At 36.1% G+C, this 14,610-nt stretch overlaps 1 protein-coding gene across 1 annotated transcript in view; it reads left to right on the top strand.

The window, feature by feature from the left end:
• Window positions 1–14,227, top strand: part of ANGPT1 (angiopoietin 1) — a 152,669-nt gene extending 138,442 nt beyond the window's left edge. The window contains exons 8-9 of the mRNA XM_041470794.1: window positions 4,969–5,099; window positions 14,064–14,227. Of these exons, the coding sequence (XP_041326728.1) occupies window positions 4,969–5,099; window positions 14,064–14,224 (292 nt within the window). The 3' untranslated portion in view covers window positions 14,225–14,227. The remainder of the gene's footprint in view (window positions 1–4,968; window positions 5,100–14,063) is intronic.
• Window positions 14,228–14,610: the final 383 nt, after the last annotated feature.

The following is a 14,610-nucleotide window of genomic DNA, read 5'->3' as shown; positions in this document are numbered from 1 at the left end:
CTCCTTTGAGAAGGGATCAGGATCTCAGATTCCCTCCTGCCATGTGGAATGAGCAGGCTGGAGAAAGGACATTTTAGGCTGCAGAGACAAAACTGAGGTGGGAATTTGGAGGCATCCCTTAAAAGTATTTCCCAAAGGCAAGCTTTGATGTGTTCCTCTCCACTTATCATGCTGAATCTTTTAAATCCTACTTCAAGACTCTTGGTTCTTTCTATTTAACTGTTAAGGATATTAGGCCATTACTCATGTTTATGAATTCCTGTCAAGGAGATCCCTGCTCAGATTTTTAGCACTGTGGCAATGGTGAAATTTGCTCTTAACTCAGCGTATTCAAGAGATGCTCACTGAGGTAGTTGAGATGGTTCTCTACATCTCTTAATGAGGGTTGTTCATGTTTGCAGTAAGCTATTATCTTGTTTGGTTTTTTTACAGACAAAGCATTTCTCACCAATAAAGCTGGATATGACTTCTTAGTTGTGTCACTGAGAGACTGCTATAAGTGAAGGACTGAGTGATCTCTAGCAACTGTAATGGAAAAAAAAAAGAGAGAAAACTAGCTAATATTAAATTCTGGGAATTCTACTAAACTTTGACTCATACTAGTAAAAATAAATAAACAAACAAATACAAAGTCTAAAGTTAGATTCTTGATATGTAAAGCACTGCATCAGAAACTATTTCTTACACTTTTAGTGATGTTAAGCACACAACTTTTTCACATGTATTTATGATTGCATTTATTTGTCAGATTTTTTTATATCTCATTCTGTGTGTTGCAATTTTCACAGCTGTATGTTGCAGAACTATACCATTTTAATATTTTTTGTTATTTATTTAGAATTAACCCAAGTTCATCTGTTCAAGTCTTTAAACATGATATGAAGATAGTTAAGCTGTATATATTTGAAAGAATGAAAGGTCATCTAAGCACCACAAAAGCAAAAATTTCTGATGTAAATGTAAATTGTCTTTTTGGGCAGCCCTGCAGTTGTTTATGCAATATTTTTAGATGTACTCTTTGCACACAATATACCTTACTTTTGTTTCAAGGGACTGCAGACAGTCAAGTTGTGTCACACAGTAAGAATGATGAAAAGCAAAACATCTTTGAGAACTCTCCTTCACCATCTGACAAGTGAGATCCCAAGCTGCCATTGCTGTAATATCACCAGAAAAAAAATGCAGAATGCTCCTAACATCCATGCTAGATAAGATGTAACAGTTGCAATATTTTTAAAAATCTGTTGTTTCTTCTTAAGTACATCAACTGTGAAAGTTGCTAGTTTGTAAATGAGGGCTGCTCTGTTCCTCATAGTGAATTAAAATTTCATTAAAAAATTAATCAGAAGTTTGCAAAATTTAAAATACAAATGCAGTATTTCTCTCACTCCTATTTGCTCATTATTTAATTGCTATTGCTTATTTGTTGCTTTTTCAGTTTCATTGTATGCAGATAAAGTATATTTGTTCTTGCTTATATGAGCACAAATTTACTTTTCCTGCGTATTGTGTAAATCAGAACAGCATTCTTTCCTTGATCAGAATTTTCTGGTTGTGAGCAAGTGGAAAGACTGGAGATATACTCTTAAAAATGTTCTCTGACTTAATCAGTAATAAGTGGCTTTTTATTCTTAACTTACTTTCCTTTATTTCCAAGAACAACCAAGAAAAACTATACCCTGAATTGCCATTTTTTATAAGGGAGGGAAATTGTGTCCTAGTAACTATTTGAAGTTTGTTTTAAAGGTTCAATCTTACCAATCTGAATCTGAGAATACTGAATAACTCACTAAGTCCAAGTAGTAAGATGTCTGTTGCTCCTGGGAGCTAGTGAGCTCGTCAGCTGGGCTGCTGCTCTGCAGACTTGCTGTCTCAAGCCAGACTAGTTTGGACCTGTATGGCTTGAGCTGAAGCCCTTGATTGCTTCAGGACCAGCTCTGGGTTTTGACTGAGATCTGATTTTTGTGTAAAGTAGTGCCAACTTTGCAGGGGCATTTTTTTTCCCAGCTGCTGGGCAATGCCAATTCAGGGAGAAAAGCCCAAAGAAACAGAATTACTGTTTCAACTCTGGTTCATCTGCACATGGCTGCAGTATGATAAGCACACTAGAGTTAAGAGCCAAGTTAAGCTTTATTCTTTTAAAGTCACAGGAGACCTACTAGACAAATTGTGCTGAGGAATAGTCAAACATAACTGACAAGATCTAAATCTGTGATGAGTGGAATGTTTGTAAAATATCAGGGAAAGTAAAGAGCTTGTAAATAATCCTAATGCACTCGCCCTTTGGGGAAAACATTGAATACCAAGTAATATTTTTTTCTTTATGTTTTACGTTTTCTTAGATTGTACTTTTTTATTGGACTAAGTGGGTTTTATAGTGTTGATTGCTAATAAAAAGGTCTGGCTAACCTTGTCTTTCTTATTTAAGTAAACAGCATTTGCTTTTTAAACTAACTTTGTGAGGCTTCTGTGAGCTTTGGTGTGGCTGATATAATGAGGATGTACAGCCATTTAATCTCAGATCATAGATAGCATGTGACAAAATAATTTTTCTATCAACACAACCTCAGGGAAGTTTATTTTGTTCTGCAAAATATTAGGCACAGCCCAAAAATCAAGGCAAAAGTCCAATGAATGAAGATGGGATCAATTCCAGCCTTTCATTTTTATTAAACAAAGAAATGGACATGTGCAAAGACAGATCTTAGATTAATCTTGTCTAAAACAAACATCCTTTAATAGATTAACATGGTCATTACAGGCTAATTTCCACCATGATTGGGCAATAGCATAATGCAATGACCTTCCTGAATTCCTGTTCCTGGGTTGTTTCTTGTTAAATTACAAAGGATTTTCACAGTCTTCTACTGAGGCTTACACTTGGCCTTATCTATTTTCAGACAGTATTTGACTATGCATGATATTTGTATTTAATCCAAAAAGTTTTGTATGTTTATGTGTGTGTAGTTATCTATCTATTTATACAAAATTTGCTCTAAGGATTGAGTCCAATGGTATTTAATCATCAGTCTCAGCCATGTAACAATCAAAATTTAAATCAAATTAAGGTAGGCAGTGAAACTACTTTAAAAGAATAAACCTGACAATTCCTTTTTAAAATATTTTTTTTATTTTTAAATGTTCATACTTATCATCTACAGTCTGCATTTTTAGAGTTGAACAAAGGACACATAGGAAGAAATTTACTGAAAATTAGGTGAAGCTCACATCAGTCTGCAAGTGTGAAACTCTGTAGGTTGATAGGATCCAGTTCTATGCCTTCACATTTTGAGTAATCTCATCAGATATCATGACAAGGCTTTTCTGTAATGAGTTTCTGTAACAAGTTTAATCCAATTGGCTTTGTTTGGACCTAATATCCACCCACAGATGCATGTGTTTTGCACAGATGCAAAACAAAAAAAAACCCCAAAAGTAAACCAACAAAGACCAGCAGCCATGCACTTGATTAAGGAAAGCTTTCATATGGTGCCCTTGCTCTCATAAGCTCCCAAGTTCTGTGGGAGAAGTGGATTTTATTTAAATCTCAGTCTTGGGAGAGACTCTCCTCATCTCAGAAAAATGCCAGTGGTTTAACTACTGCTACAACTGTAGGCTAGAAAGGTCAGGGATGTTCTCTGCTCCTGTGTTAGTACTGTGGACACTGCAGCAAAGGATGTCTTCCATGTAAACAATGGATGAATGACACTCTGGTAAAGGCATTTACTCTTTTATTCATGCAAAGTAACTAGATAAAAAAACAACAGAGAGGCAGTGGCAGTCAGTGACTGCCATCTGCTCTCCTTGTTTACTGCGTCTGTGGGAGAAGTTGGGAAAACTTTCTCTAGTACAGCACTCTCAGGTAAATCACAGAGAGAAGCAGACATCTCTCCTGCTTATGTCCCACCTCTGTTCTTGTAACTCCTTAAGCATTTTATATTTAATATTTAAAAGATATATTTGCCCCTCTGCAATGATAACCCTAGAAGAAACAGAACAGATGTCTCTCACTTCAGTGGAGAAGTCTGTCCCACTACTTACCAAATCATATTCTTGGTTAGCCCAAGATTTATGTGGCTGGTTTATTCCTATCCTGTAGATTCACTGAGAGGGGAGGGATGTGTCTTTCTCTCTTATTTGCTCCAGTGGCTAGGGCTTGCTCCTGAGTGTAAGGATGTGGCTTCAATATTCTCCAGTGACACTCCAATGATGCTGTCTCTTCCTTCTTGCATATGAAGCTATTATGACAAATGATATCTTCCTCTTCCTGCAATCTCTCCTCTCCTCTCCTCTCCTCTCCTCCATTGTTGCAGCTGAGCTCCAGCTCCTAGTTCCTGGTTTTGGTTTCAACTAGTTGAAAGTTTCCTAGTTTCCTTAAAAAAAAAAAAAAAAGGAGATGTTTTGCATTGCAAATCAGGAAGATTTTGTGGCTTGAACTCTAAGTTATTCTCCATTTGTCACTCAGAGACACCTTTGGCAGAACTGAGATGCTGGCTTGTAGAATTAAAAATTCTAAGGCTGCTAAAATCCTCTTCCAAGCCCAGGCATTAATAACATGACTCCTGTTAACTGGGGTTGCTGTTTCTGTGCCACAGTAAAGAAACAGTGAAGAAACCAGCTACACGAGTACTCAGTTATTCTGTCAATGTATTCCGGATATCTGGACACCTCTTCTCACTCCCCCTCTCTCACTGCCTCTACTTTTTTGTCTTTCCAGTTCTGATTCCTTGAGCTTGATTCTGCTCTGGAAGAAGGACTATGTGCTACTACAGATACACTGAAAAACCCTTAATGTTCCCTTTTCACACCTGAAACAACCGAGAGATTGAGCAAAAACAAGAGAGTCACGAGTTTTCTGGGTGCACTTCATACAGTGCCTGATACATACAACCTCATCTGGAAAAAATCTGAATTTCTTATCTTTCTTTTTTGTTTGGTGACCCTGAATGTTTTCTCTTGTTCTTTCAGGCTTTATTTAAAAGGTCACAGTGGAACTGCTGGAAAACAAAGTAGTCTGATCTTGCATGGTGCTGAATTCAGCACAAAAGATGCTGACAACGACAACTGCATGTGTAAATGTGCTCTCATGTTGACAGGAGGTGAGTACAACTGACTGAAAATATGGTACATTAATAGCAGTCTACTGTGCTTTCCTAAAGCAACCATGGATGAAGTTGCATCATGGATGTATAAGTCCTGAGTGAAAACTTCTTTTATTATTATTACTACTACTTTTCTCTATACATATATTGTCCTAATGCCAATACCTCTAGATTCCTACCAACAGAGAAAGGATTGTCGAGAGATACAGTCAGTATACTTCTGCACTGAAGCTGTTGCAACAATATCAAAGAGGAAAGCATAAGTTAGTGTAATTGTTTAGGCAAGAAATGCAAAATAAAAAAGAAAAATAGAAAAGATTAAAAAGGTGGAAAGAAGTTTTTCAGAAGTTGGTCAATCAACAGCAAAAAAAGAGAGAAATGACCAGGTATTAGATATTAGATGGTAAAGCTTAGAAATAATCAAAGTCTAGACTTGTAATACATAATCTATTTCACTTAGGGATGTGATTCTGTTATTAAGATATTTATAATGGTTAAGCTTTCTCTGTTAGGTGATCATAATGCATAAAGACACTAAATGACTAATTCACTCCTGTGAAAGACTGGACCTGCAATCATCTGTTTAAATCAGGAAGGTTTAAGCTGATTTCCTTTGTGAGCTGAGTCAGACTACAGAAAGAAAGAAAGAAAGAAAGAAAGAAAGAAAGAAAGAAAGAAAGAAAGAAAGAAAGAAAGAAAGAAAGAAAGAAAGAGAAAGAAAGAGAGTTGAGGTGGTGAAGAGCACAGACAAGTTACACTGGGACAGTTTAAAGTCCCAAGTCAATCTGACTGCCAGCAAATATAGTGTACATGATTGGTTCTTTTTCTCTCCAGCACAGAAAATTAATATCTGATATTATCTCTCCATTCAGACTCCTACTGCTCCTAAGATCGAGAATTTTCTCTGGCAAATGATAATTATTCCTAGTCCCTGTATGGTCAAGCTCATTTTTATCTCTAGAATACCACATTATAGCAGAAAGCTTAAACTGGGATTCTTTGGTTTACTGACTGGATGACCAAGAAAGGTCCTCTCTTATCTTCACATCTGATCTTGTTTGGAGACTCTCAGTGATTTTTAACTTTCCTGGAAAAAAAATCCTGTAGCATGTAAATTTTTAAGTATTTTGGATCAGATTGTTAAACCTATGTTATTTGTGTTTACTGGCATTCTGAATTCAGCTCAGGCCACATCCAGGCACATATGAACCTCTAAAGAAACCATCTGCTAATGGAAGATGCTTTCCCATCACTGAGAATTTATATCACATGCACAACCCAACTCCTCATTCTCTTTTGCCAGTTGGAAGTGACCCAGTTGGGAAAATCTTTAAGAAGCCAATTTTTCAAGCTCCTCTGTCTTCCTTTAGGGATGTCATATTAGAAATTATCATGGGAAGCTTCTTCCAGTAGACAGATGATGAGACACCATCTTTTCATGTCTATAAAAAATAGAAGCTAACCAGATAGATCTGGAGACAGATAGTGGATAAGCAGTGAGTAGCTTATTTTAATTAAAGCTGTTGCCTTTTCCCTTTGGAGAACATGCTAAATTAAAGGGTGTTACTTCCAGGGCAGGCCAGAGTCTATTGAGAAGCTCCTGAGTGTGAGTTGTGTCTGTGCTGAAGTGCAGACTCATTCATGTATATGAGCTGCCTGGAAACCCCTCTGCTCCCAGGCAGCTCCTTCTGGGAGCTGAGGCTTTGTTTATTTTCTTGCTCTGAGTTCTATGACAGGTCAACGTCCTGGTAAGGTCAGTCTGCTGTTGAACAACCATTCCACAAGGTTCACACATATTGCTGCAGCATTCCTGTAAATCAACAGCTTAGCCACACTTTGGAATTTACTGGTACCAAATGAAATGAATGGGGAGGAAGGGGGTGAATTACCAAAGGCTGAGGAAACCACAAGTTTAGCAAATCACTACACAGTAAAAGAAGGTGCAATTAGCCTTTGGAGATAGATGAATCTACTCTTTTGGACTAGACTTGGGTACTGCTCCTTTGGAGACAGGTTGTCCAGCACTGTAATTTGTAGTTCCTCAAGAAAGACTTTAATCATGCCAGAGTTTTCCTCAAACACTCTGCTATGCTTTTCACCTTGAAACAACTCTCTCATTCCTTGAGAAATACCAGAATTTAATTAAATACCAAAACATCTTTTTAGGGAGTATATTTCAGTGTTCTACCAGACAAAGACTAATTTAGAAAAGTAGCAATGATAACAGGTTTTGGAAAACCTCCTTTTTTTTTTTTTTTCCTCAAAAAGATATCAGAATGTTTGTTTTGGCAACATCACAGAGAGTTCTTTAATGATGAATGGTATCAAATCTGCAGGCAAGTTTCTAGCTATCTTGACAGTTTGGGTGAGTCTGTTATCTCTATGAGGTGAAATGAATATATTTATGTCAGGAATAAAGGCTGAGATAAGCCAAAGCTCAAGACTGTGATATGGTTATAATCAAGGCTGAAAATAAAAATGTAAGGAAAACACACATTTCTCTCTGTGATCTTGCTAGTTGTCAGTTTTATTTGGTCTATATCATAACTATTATTCTCTCTCCTCCTATATCTCATCCCTCTTCCCTAGAATAAGAAATTAAATACTGGGTGAATAATACAGAAGCACCAACAGTGTATTTTGTGTGTGCCTTGTATTTTAAAGAGCCAGGCTATGCTACTTGGCTCTATCTTTACATGGATTTTAGAGAATGCCTTCAAAATTATGTGTATGAGCTGGATTCTTAACCTCTCTAAACTGTCATCATATTCAAATGTTTTAGCTGCTTTTTTGTGACTTGTAAAATTTAATCTAAGCATGTTTGTTTTACTTTAAAGGAAGAAAAATCATTCATTCAAATAAGTTCTTCCTTTTCTCAATATCTCAGGCCAGTAAACTAAAAAACCAAAAGGGTTATATATATGTATATCCCCATCTTATTTCAAGCTTTAGTCTGAAGGGTGCCCCAATGAGTTATGTACACAGCTGTTTTGTAAGAAACAGCACAAAAAATGCAACAAACTGTCACCAGAATAAGCCTATGAGCAGAAGTTCAAAATGCTTAATTTCCAATACAGCCCTTAACATTTAACATCTCTGGATCAGATTCCTGGGCCAAATTCCCATCTGTTCAGCCAGATACCACCTGTCAGCTGAGCCCCAAATTGTTTGTGAAGTTGTTTTCAGTCACTGGAAAGTGACTTATGGTATCTTGGCTCACCAAGAAAGAATTTTAAGGTGATTTTCTTTGTCTGGAACTGGCTGCAGTCTGAGATGTTCACAAAGATATTTACCTTGTTTCAAGTGAAAAGTGGGAAAATTGCTGAAATTCTGATCCCTAAAATAATGTGACAAAGATGTCAAATCTTTGACAAATCTTGACAAAGACTTTCTAGATGTATTGCCATGTTTGAAGCAGCATAGATGACTGAAATAAATTGTTTTATTTTACTGGAAGCAGAGGTCTATCCAGCTGGAGTTTCCTGTCTCTGTCAATACAGGCATAAGAACAATATAAATAAGTTATACCTCCCTTGAGTATTTTCTCAGTATCTTTTGAATCTCAGGGGCTTCCTGAGTCAGAGAAATATGTATTTATTGAGCCTCAATAGATTTCTCATCTATTAAGTTCGAGTTTTCTCAATGACTCCAAAACCATGTTGCATTCACATCCTGTTGTTTCACTGTTTTTTTTCACCAAGTGGTGAATTTTATGAATCTCTGGCAAGAAGGGTATGGAGGTATGTCATGACTTGGAGGGAAGTTCTTGGCTGAATATAGAAATCTGCCTGTACACTCCAATCAGAAAAGCCACAGTTTTTCTTATATTCTCCTTGAAACAAAATATTTGAAAGAAGCAATGGCAGGACACTTAAGATTATTCAACCTGAACCCCTGGATATGCACCTAATTACATAAAAAACCACCAGTTTTTAATTTTTATGCATATTCCTGCTTTCATAAAGAAATCGCTCAGAAAGCACCATTAATGAAGTACAATTTATATTGCCAAATATTTTTATGAAAAAATATAATCAAATGGTTAGACTATTATTTGATTTTTGCTTGAAATATTCAAATATGTAATTACATATATGATTATGCATAACTTTTGACAAAAACATTACTACATTGGTATGTTTATCAGGGTTAAATATGGGCAACTGTAATACAATGTTAGGAGATCTTAAGGAAGTGACTAACATTTGATGCACTAGAGCATAGTCAACAGTCTGCAAGTTTCATGTTATTTTTACCTCATAAAAAGATCCCTCTGAAAGGGACTGCATTATCCAGTTGATATGAAAAACTGCTGTCTTTTCATCTTATGTCCTGACACCTAAGTTCTAATTTAATCTTCAGATTGTCAAGTGGTAGTCTGGTCAATCCAATGCTCTGAGGAATAAAATAAGATAGAATTATTTTCCAGAGTCATTTAGTTTCTTCCCAACACAGATTCTTCTCTATATGTTTGTTTCTGTCTTTCATGGTCATTCATTTTCAAGGTTTCTATTGATTTCAAGATTTCTATTCTCACATTAAAATCTGTTACTCAGTTTGTCTACATTTAATATAAAAAAAGCTTTTCGTGTTGACTAACTAATTCTATGATAATTTAAATGTGTTCCATCATGTCATAATCTCTACCATTAGAAAGAATAGACAACATTCCTTTCCATTTCTTTGAAAGTTTTTTAGTTAATTTTAAGTTGTTGGCAATTTGTCTTTCCAATTTTGACTAAACAATCCTAAGTCTTTCCTGTTATATTCACTCTTTTGGACTCTGTCCCATGGCTCCACTGGTAGTTTGAGGTGTCATCCAAAATCTCATCCAGAGAAATTACCAATGAAAAATCACCAGATCCTAAGTATTGTTGTCTAACTTCTTTAAAGTACAGAACATCAGAAACACTGAAATCTTTCCTGAAATAAATTTCTATTTCTTTTGAACATTGAGGACTGTTTCAGCATTTTTGGATTAGAATTTTTTCTTTTTAGCTTTGTTGCCAAATGCACTAATTTTTATGGACAAATGCAGAGGGTTGGAAGTAAATATTGGCTTCCCATATGATCTATTTATCCCGTAAATCCATACAAATGTACCACTCAGACATACTTTGGATCTTATTGAATTGCAGCAGCACTGATCCTGCTGCATTTGGAGACATTCAGTGTCCTCAGGAGGGAGAACTGACATGTGAGAAGAAAGCATCTGCCATCAAATGTGCAGTGTTTAGACACCTATTATTTTAGAATGTAAAAGTCAACTAAGAACCTCCCATCAAACCTGAGCAATCACTGCAGTTCCCAGTGAGCATCAGCCTTACAGTGCACTCATTAATTGATGAGCATTAGGTCACTAAAAAAGAATTTTACATGTGTATATGCTTAATTGCAGTTTATACAAGCCAAAAAAGCAAATCGGTTAACTTTGGCACACAAAAACCCTTTTTTAATATTGCGTTTGACAAAGAAGATTTTATCATGCAAAAATTAACCTTGTCACTTCAGAAAACCATTATAAAAGATGATTGTGGGTATTTTCTTTTAATATTGTTATTCATTTGAGCAATGCCCTTTTATTAGGTATTTTTTGCAAGAATTGGTGGAAATTGTTTCAATTATATACATTAATATTCAGTCAAAGATCTAATACGGTATAGTGTAGTCTGGAGCTCAACTATCTGAGATAGGTAGCTTAAGCATAAAAAATGTATTTACTAATGAAAAGAGCTGACATGAAATGTAACAATTTCCCTTTGATTATAGCTACATGAATTAAAGACCAAAGCATAACCACACACAATATGTGAACCTGCTTTAGCTGTTCTAGAAGAACAAGCATCTACAGTGAGGATTTATTTCTATTTGTATAGCTGAACTTTCAAACAACTTACCTATGCATTATTTAATTTATATTTTTGTCTGGAAAATATATTTGATGACGTAGAGATTTTTCTTACAAGCAGAGATGATAGTGCTGCTTGTGCTAAATGACATATTAGAGGTGGGCTAACTTAAAAAAATGAATTGGCCTTCAGTTCACATATGTAATTAGTGACTCTTCAACAGCTTGAAGAAGCCTCCTCTCTTTCTGAGTAAAAACTCTCTTAAACTTCTCATGAAAGCCTTCTTTTTACCACTTCAATTTAAAGTCTTGATGCTATTATTATTTCTTACAATGCCCACTCTTCATAATTTTCATGCCTGATTCAAATATCCCATGGAAATTGTTGCCAAAAGTTATCTCCAAAGTTAAAATCTTACTGTGGTTCAAAGATGACTTTATACTTATTTGGGAAAGCCATCACCTTGCAGAGAAAGAGAAGCAAGTTTATTCATAAGAAAATGCTGTGAACTCCAGGATTTTCCTTGGGTCAGGCTGTCTCACAGCTCTGGAGCTGTTTAATTTGGTGTTTTCTGCAATGGCAGTGCTGCAGGTATTACTTTCAGAAACCTCTGATTTATGTTCCCTCACTTCCTCATAGCTACCAAGAAAGTCACTGCTTACATTCCTCTTTCTCTCAACATACAAAGCATCTGTAAAAAACATTTCCTTTGCATTCATTCAAAGATGTGAGTTTTGGTGTTGAGACATGCAGTAGGAAATCTTGTGATAATCTGAGGCCCCAAGGGGAGTGAAGGCCTTTCAGAGGACTGCAGGGGAGCATGGAGAGAAATAACCATATGGAGAAAAAAAAAAGCCACCATGAATCAAAACAAAACAAAACAGAAAAAACCAACCAAACAAACAAGCATAAAAACACACTTCACTTAAAAAAAAAAAAAAAGACAGAAAGTAAATCCAAAGTCTTAGTGCAATATTAGGAAACATCTTTAAAACATTCATCCATTCATTCTCACTAACAAGAACAGTATAATAGGAAAAAAGATCATTAGAACACATTTTGAAAGAAGTGTTTATTTAGAAGAAATCTATGAGAGGTTGGAGCAAGTCCTCACAAATATTTTATAAAATTATGTGTTTCTTTGGCTTTGGTTTTTACATTGGTTTTGTGTGACCTCACTGAAAACTTTCACCCCAAAAAGGACAATTTCTGCATCTATTCCTGTTCCTTTAAGATGAAATGGTAACTAGGTCAGCTTGCCATGTCTTCATCCCAACACCATAAACAGAACCCAGCTGCATCTGAGTCCCAGCTTTGAAAGACAAGGATTAGGATTTCTCTGTTTAACCTCATCTTAAATTTCTACAAGATTATACTCTGGTTACAGTAAAACATCAGCTGCACAGCTTTCCCTTTCTTTGATTATTGCCCCCTTAGGCATAACACTGAAATCAAAGAAGGACAGCTGTACCAAAATAGAAAATTGACAGAATTTATCTGGCATGAATTCATCCCTCAAGATTTCATTATGAAGTGTTACTTCTTAAAAAAACCCCAAAACACTAAGTACTTTCCAAATTCTTAAGACTTACAAGACTAGAAGCATAAATTATTTGGATCTGAATGCAAAGAACAGAGTACACATTAGTTCTGAGGGCTAAACACAGTCAGTATCATATCAGTGGTATACCATACATTAAAATACTTTCATACAGTGCATTCATTATAGGTAGATAAAAGCCTAACCACTAAACCTGATGGAATTGGAGGATTCTTGGGGACAGTGAACATTGTGTAAAAGGAGTTTGTCACAGTTTAATTGCTTTTCCAGAAGTCACAGTGGAAAATACACAGAAAATGTTAAATTCTGCATTCTAGTCTACAGTGACACCTGCAGAATCCAGTATGCACTCACTGGATGACCAGTTTGCCACTATCAGGACTGTTAGAAAATGCTTCACAAGGGGTCCTGGGAAGATGGCAATGCTGTGATGTGCAGGCTGAAATAACTTTTTTTTAAATTAAAGTAGCGTTTAACTAACAAAAGCAAAAGTCACTACCTGATCTTTATGATCTTATTTACCTCATGACACAAATGTTCAGTACAAACATATTTCGTGGAAACATACATGAAAACTAAAGCATTACAGAGTTATAGGTCTCACTATGAAAAAAGTCCCAACAGAAATCCTTCTGACAAATAGAACTCCTAAACACAGAAGTTAATACATTTTTGATATTGAGGATATTTGCTTTTTGCAGTCTGGGAATTCATTCTGCCTTTCTCAGTCTGAACTAAGCATCTTTGTCTAACTATACATAGGTACTCTGCAAGGTGTTGGAGAGAAAATTCTATTCCCATCAAGGTATCCAGCAAAACTCCCACTACTTTCAGTAGAGTCAGCATGTCACCTTGTTAATATTTGTCAGTTGGTGTTCTGTAGTCCTAGTGTTGCCAAGTTTCATGTTATTTGGAATTTTTCTTAAAACTCTAGGTCCCATGGCAATCTAAAATTCACCTTAACAAGAAAAGATCTTGGAGAGATAAACAAGAGAGTTCACTGATTAATTTCATCATAAAGCAACAATTTAAAATAGGGCAATGCAGCACCACAATTCTCATAATTCAGTTGCTAACAGCATGTATTCTGGAAACAAAAGTAACTAAGCAGTGAACAATCACAGTTAAAGCAGTAGAAAAGGGCTGGTAAATAAAATCAAATCATGCTTATACTCAAAATAACAAGTGAAATTATTCAAAAGACTTTTGAATTATGGTCTTTTTCTGAGGTTTAAATTAAAAATATAATACTGTCTAAATATGAAAACCACTTCATTTGTCTTTCATGTTCTTGCTTTTATTCCACATACTGAGAATAAAACTAGAATGCTTTGGGACATAATTACTTTTGCAATTCTGTAAATACACCTGTGCGTTCTCCAGCACTCCTGACTGTAGAATTGCAAAAAAGAGTAAAAAGAAAATATGAAAATACCACACCAGCACTATTAATGAGCTATTTACCAGAATTTTCTAATAAGCTAAACCTAATACAACAAAATAAAATATGTCGTGCACTTGCAGTTTAAGATTTTGTCTTACCGGTTTCAGGGTGGTGGTTTGATGCCTGTGGCCCCTCCAATCTCAACGGGATGTTCTACACAGCTGGACAAAACCACGGGAAGCTCAATGGCATCAAATGGCATTACTTCAAAGGCCCCAGCTACTCCTTGCGCTCCACCACCATGATGATTCGGCCTTTGGACTTCTGAAGGAATTCCGCAGCGGATCCCGGGGGAAGCCAGGCTGGCACCGCCCTCAGCAGCAGCACTGGCACAGTCTGAAGGTAAAAGGCGAAGGGCTTCTGGAAAGCAGCATGTAGGGATGATGCAAAGTCGCTTCGCTGGCGCTCCATAACCTGAAAACTCTTCCCAGCAGCCACCCCACATTTTGATAACTGCGGGGAGCTTGGTTTAGAAGAAGGTGGCTGAAATGATTTTCCAAAGAACTGGATTTGGCTATTCTGCACAAACTTGGTGCTTGCCAGTGGATGTTTTTTGGTTTTATTTTTTCTTTTTTTTTTTTTTTTTTTTTTTTTTTTAATTCAGCAACAGGATCAGAATTTGAAGAACTGGAACATATCAACCATGGTCTATTG

This window comes from Pyrgilauda ruficollis, unplaced genomic scaffold (genome assembly GCF_017590135.1).
Source record: "Pyrgilauda ruficollis isolate IOZ18807 unplaced genomic scaffold, ASM1759013v1 scaffold25, whole genome shotgun sequence".
NCBI classification, from domain to species: Eukaryota; Metazoa; Chordata; class Aves; order Passeriformes; family Passeridae; genus Pyrgilauda; species Pyrgilauda ruficollis.
This window is presented reverse-complemented; position numbering and strand designations above follow the sequence as displayed.